This window comes from Oryctolagus cuniculus, chromosome 18 (genome assembly GCF_964237555.1).
Source record: "Oryctolagus cuniculus chromosome 18, mOryCun1.1, whole genome shotgun sequence".
Classification (NCBI taxonomy): domain Eukaryota; kingdom Metazoa; phylum Chordata; class Mammalia; order Lagomorpha; family Leporidae; genus Oryctolagus; species Oryctolagus cuniculus.
The window spans coordinates 9,348,819-9,355,253 of NC_091449.1; the positions used below are offsets into that span (position 1 = coordinate 9,348,819).

At 37.6% G+C, this 6,435-nt stretch overlaps 1 protein-coding gene across 1 annotated transcript; it reads right to left on the bottom strand.

The window, feature by feature from the left end:
• Positions 1 to 1,028: 1,028 nt before the first annotated feature.
• On the bottom strand, positions 1,029 to 1,976 carry ORYCUNV1R1614 (vomeronasal 1 receptor oryCunV1R1614). Its single transcript, NM_001167301.1, is given in 1 exon segment — positions 1,029 to 1,976. A coding segment is annotated over 1 exon segment (948 nt).
• Positions 1,977 to 6,435: the final 4,459 nt, after the last annotated feature.

Sequence of the window (6,435 nt, forward strand, 5' to 3'; positions counted from 1 at the left end):
GCACAGATTTTATGAGCTCCTGTAATAAACTGAGTTTCTTCACAGGAAATAGATAGCGTTAGATAATGGGTTGGAACCACAGAAAACCGAAGAGAGTAGAACTGTGAGCTCCTGAAAGACAGGAATCCAACCCTCGGAATCTAAGGGAAAAGTGAGGTGAAATCCATCAGCCTTGGGGACAAAGACATGTGCTAGGATTCAAGCTGCAGAACATGTGTTGAGGTCCCTGAGGAACAGAACGGAACAACAAGTGGGTTAGAGACTTCAAGATAGACAAGATTAACTTTGGAAAAAATTATATTGATTAAAAAGGTTTTATGAAGTAAATGCACTGAAAGTTTCTACAACCCAACCACTGGGAAAGCCTCAGGCCATGCTGGTGGGTATTTAACTGCAGCACATGACTCCTGGACAGCACAAGGGACTGGATCCTAATAACAAAGATATGAGCATGAGAAGGGGAGGGGATCTTGATGGAAGAATTTATGCACATGCTGGGGGACACCCCTGCATTTCATTGTCTGTTAAACAATGAACCTCCAAGATTTCCCATCATCATCATCAGTTCTGTTTTCTGACCTCTTTACACAGTGACATCTATATTTCCTGCATCCCATTCTCTTGAAATATCTGTGTTTTATCTCTTTAGGTCAGTTGATGCACATCTAACTAGCCAAGTCCCTGAAAAATGAGACCTGGGTATTAAGATTTGTTGAATGAATAAGAAAGTTCTTAAAAGCATCACAGCTGAACAGAAAGATGAGGCAAGCACCAAATACAATTTTGCATTTTCTAGTAGGTGGATTAAAGCAGAGGAAATTAGCTTTAGTGATAGATAATACATTAATTTCACCCAAAGGAGAACATAAACAGGTACTCAGTGGGAAATTTTATATATTGATTCAATTAAACATTTTGAATGTGTTTTTGAAATGGACCAAATACTTCAAGTGAGACTGGTTCCATGGTCACCTGCCTTTGTTTCCTCATAAATTTTTATGGACTCTTCTGTGGTAAATGATGTCAGATCAACCAAGGAAAGCACTTGGAGAAAATGGTGTTCTCATCATTGAAAGGGAAGAAGTCCACTTGGCAATATTTTTGTTATTTTTCATCAGCAAAAATGGGCAGAATGTTGGGTAGCACGATGATAAAATTCCAGTAATGTCCACCAATCTTGAGTCTTTCTCAGGTCTATAAAATGCATAAAGGGTCACAAAGTTGTTGCAACAATAAAAGAGCACAAAGCAGAATACTAGACAAATAATAGTGTAGGTTGCTTTGTTTTCTGGAGACGCCTGTCTGGATAGACTGGAGCTGTGGATGTGTCGGGCTCTCCTGTGGTGTCTGTAGAGGAGCCCCACCATGTAGAGGCTGGACATGATCATCAGTGCCACGAACAGGAGATCACGAATCACTATGACCCTTATAAATGACCATGACTGGTGATCTCCAGACTGCCTGGTTTGACAATACGCATGAGCAAATCCATTACCAACAACAGTGAAATTCCATTTGGCTCTTACAGTTTCAATGATGTGGATGTAGATCAGCATGTTGATGACCCAGAAGAAAAGGAAAGAGGGAAATATCCAGGCAGACAGCTTAGATTTCAGCCTTGCCCATATGGAATTACTGGGACTGATAGTGATGGCTTGAAATACACTCAGGAGAGAGGTGGTGCAGATGGAAAGACCCCGGGTGACTCTGTAGATGTAAAAAACAGTTTGACAGCCAGCATTATCTAAGAAACCTCTGACACTGAAGGATGACAGGATGTTTGGTATTGACTGGAAGACAATGGTTATAATATTGACCACTGTCAGATGCATGAAAATGCAATCTATGGGCTTCTTCAGCTGAGGCTTGATTAGGAAGGCATAAATATAGATCATGAAGAGAAATGAATTGGCCATGACACCAATAACCATCTGAGCTATGAGAAAAAAGCTCAAAATTGTGTCACTTGGAAACATGTCAATGACGTTTCAGTTAGGCAAGGTTGGCATCTACTGAAAAATAAATGGATTGTACTGTGACATGATGTTTTTAACAAGGAACCTTTGAGCAATGTGAAGACTGACAGTTCAGTGTCAGGAAGGCAGAATACATGGTCAAATTTTCTGTTTCAGTCTTGGCTGTGCCACTTCCAGAAATAGAATAGTGGGCAGTGCTTGAACCTCAGACTATGAAAGTAGGTGATACGAAGAATGCAGAACCAGGATGCTCACATCCTACATTCTAGTGTATAGCCCAAGAGGGCAGGCTGGCATCTGTGAATGACAAATTACATTAAAGTGATATTTTTCTTCAGAGTATAGATTGCTTCTTCCCTCTAATGATATCTGTATATCCTAACCTTTCTAAAGCACACTACATTTCTGATACATGTACAGTACTATGAATATCTGAACTTCTTTCTTGCAATTTAGATTGCAGAACAATTCTTTCAAGACAGGGAACATTTAATCACTCTCGTATTATGTCACTCTAAATATATGGTTCATTTTTAAAATAAAGAAATATAGCATGGAGTTTTCAAAGGGGCTTTTTCTCCTCCCTTCATCCAACCAGCAGTGGTTGTTGGAGACATATTTGGTTTCACACTTGGCACAGAGCTCCTACACTTAGTGGGTAGAGGCCAAGATTGCTGTTAAATTTCTCACCATGCACTAAATTTCCCACAATGCACAGAACTCTTGCGCCACAAAGAGAAGTCACATTAGAGTTGATGAGCCCAGTATAGCAACTCATCACTGAGTTTTGCTCCCTGCAGCACATGTAAACTAAATATATTGGTCTCAACATATTTTGAGCATCTTTAGAGGAATCAGAGTTGGTTCACAAATATAAGAAGAACAGGAGTTCGACCCAGCCATCCCACTCCTTGGAATTTGCCCAAAGGAATTTAAATTGGCAAACAAAAAGCTGTCTGCACCCTAATGTTTATTGCAGCACAATTCACAATAGCCAAGACCTGGAACCAACCTAAATGCCCATCAACGGTAGACTGGATAAAGAAATTATGGGATATGTACTCTTTAGAATACTATACCACAGTAAGAAACAATGAAATCCAGTCATTTGCAACAAAATGGAGGAATCTGGAACACATCATGCTGAGTGAAATAAACCAGTCCCAAAGAGACAAATATCATATGTTCTCCCTGATCAGTGACAACTGACTGAACACTAAAAAGGAAACCTGTTGAAGTGAAATGGACACTATGAGAAATGGTGACTTGATCAGCATAGCCCTGACTGTTAATGAACAACTTATTACATTATCCCTCTTAATATTTTTTTGTCTGTTCTACTTAATACTACTGGTTTAATTCTGTAATGAATACACAGTTATTCTTAAGTGTTGAAATTTAACTGAAATGTGATCCCAGTTAAACATAAGAGTGGGAATAAGAGAGGGAAGAGATGTACAATTTGGGACATGCTCAAGCTGACTTGCCCCAAATGGTAGAGTTAGAAACATACCAGGGGATTCCAATTCAATCCCATCAAGGTGGCATGTACCAATGCCATCTCACTAGTTCAAGTGATCAATTGCAGTTCACAATTGAACATAATGAAAGGACTAAGAGTCAAAGGGAGCACATAAACAAGTCTAGTGCCTGCTAATACTAACCGATAGAATAAATAAAAGGGAGAGCGATCCAACATGGGAAGCGAGATACACAGCAGACTCATAGAATGGCAGATGTCTAAACAGCACTCTGGCCTCAGAATCAGCCCTAAAGGCATTCAGATCCAGCTGAAAAGCCCATTAGAGTATTTCAGGCATGGAAAGCCAAGACACTCTGGCACAAAAAAAAAAAAAAAAAAAAAAAAAAAAAAAAAAAAAAAACACCTAAATGAAAGATCTCTGTGAGTGAGATCCCAGTGGAAAGAACAGGTCTTCAAAGAAGGAGGTACCTTTCTCTGAAGGGAGGAGAGAACTTCCACTTTGACTATGACCTTGTCTAAACAAGATAAGAGTCGGAGAACTCAAAAGGCTTCCATAGCCTTGGAAACTCATGACTGGAGCATAGGGAGATTACTGATGCCATAAACAGGAGTGTCAATTTGTAAAGTCAACAACACGAGTCACTGCGCACTTACTCCTCATGTAGGATCTCTGTCCTTAATGTGCTGTACATTGAGATTTAATGCTATAATGAGTACTCAAACAATATATTTCACTTTGTGTTTCTATGTGGGTGCAAACTGTTGAAATCTTTACTTAATGTATACTAAACTGATCTTCTGTATATATAGAAAATTGAAAATGAATCATGATATGAATGGAAGGGGAGAGAGAGCAGGAAAGGGGAGGGTTGTGGGTGGGAGGGAACTCATCAGGGGGTTGGGGGAAGCCAATGTAGTCCACCAGTTATACTTTGGAAATCTATATTCATTAAATAAAAGTTAAAAAAAGAAGAACATGAATGGTATGATGGTCACTATGGGTTACTTCTAAATTAATATCTTTAATATCTATATTTGTTGGTTTTTGGAGTTGTTGCCTATATCATTCTCTCAGAGACTTACTATCTCAATTGTCTTTGTTGTGCACACATTACCTTTCTTTTCTATATAGATTTTTAGTTATGATCTCACTTCTATATGGACTATAAAAGATCAAAGTTTGAGAAAGAGGAAAAGTGATTATCAGGAGTGATAAGGTAGGGGAGAGCAATGTTAGTGAAAGGGTACAAACTTACAGTTAGCAAATGAATACTTTCTGGATAATTCCTGCAATATGAGTTGAATATACTTGATAATAATTTACTATATTATTGATATTTGCTCACAACTTAGCTCTCACAATGCTCTCACCAACTAATAAGGTTTCTATGGAAGGTGAATGGTATGCTAATAAACTAAGTTGTAGTACGATTTTCAAATGTATGTCAAATCATCCCAGTGTTTTAGCTATCAAATAGGCTTTCATCTACCAATTATACCACCACAAAGCTGAAAACAGACTAAATCACAAATGGCAGAGAACACAAGAGTCAAAAATACCACATCTCAAGTATGTGCTGTCCACTGCATCCATATAAATACAAATGCACACATAGTCTAAAGATGATTGAATGGTGTATGATACATGGGGCTGATGTTGACCAGTAGACATAAGGTGTGTCCACTAAATATCAGAAGCATGAGATTTCAAGACCATTACAACATCTGTAAAAGAAACAAGTCCAATAAAGAAGAAAGACAAAGTCCAAATAAAGGAACATGACAAACTACAAACTAAGCCACAGAAAGCAGGTGCCTGTCAAATAACACTGAAAAACAAACATTTATGGAACAAAAAAAAATCCAGATATAATGAAGTGCACATGGCAATAACGAAGGTTGAAAATCTGTGGGATTCAACACTAAACGTGCAAACACATTAAAGGATCAGATCACAGAGGGGAATCCACCATTTTAGTAAGACACATAAGCAAAGGCAATGCAATTTCAGAACCACCAAACCTAAGGTAAGTCAGACAACAAAGAAGTTGAGGAGCTCAGTTCATTCTCTGCACCTAATGCCTTGACCAACACATGCGTCTCTATCAAATGTCCAACCTCATTTTCACTAGAATGTGCACCACATAATCAATGCAGCATATGGCAAAACTGAACTGAATGAATAAAGTGCAAGAGTTTAACTTAACAGAACAATTTATCTTAGCAGAATTATAATGAATTTTAAAAGGAAAGAATACTTTATATTATCATTGATTTTTCACTAAATTACAAAAAAAAAATTTCTTAGTAAAAACAAAGTGAAAAAACCTTTGAGTATTGTGAAATGCATTATGGAAACATAGATTCAAAATGCAGTTATTCTGAAGAATAACAACATTACTAAACCTCTAGAGTGACAGCAGTACTTCCTAAAGAAAAGACACCAATGATATCCAACTTAAAATGTTAAAAATCAATACTGAGAACTTAAAAATATTTTAAACAATGATATTGTGACTATGCCAATAAATTTGGAGTGGAGACATATGGACAAATCCCCAGAAAACATGACTCACCAAAAATACATTAGAATTATTGATAGTCACAAATGTGCAAAGTTCCCCGTGACAAAACTGAGTTGCAGGAAAAAATATCATTCCACCAAAATTCCCAAAGAATACTTCAATGATGACAAATAAACAATGTCTACAAACTGCTCCTATAGACAGAAGAAGAGCAGTCTCTTAATCACATAATATAGTGAGCACAACACTGATAGCAACACATAATAAAGTCTTAAAGGTATAGAGATGGGACCATCGACTCCAAAAGTCAAATGAAGAAAAACCTACTGAAATTCATTCTAAAGTGAATTCAGTGCTCTCCAAAATGAGTCTAGCAACAGACCAAGAGAATTACCCACATAGCAAGGGAAAGGTGGGAATCATTTTACTGAACAAACTGAAGCTCAGAAAC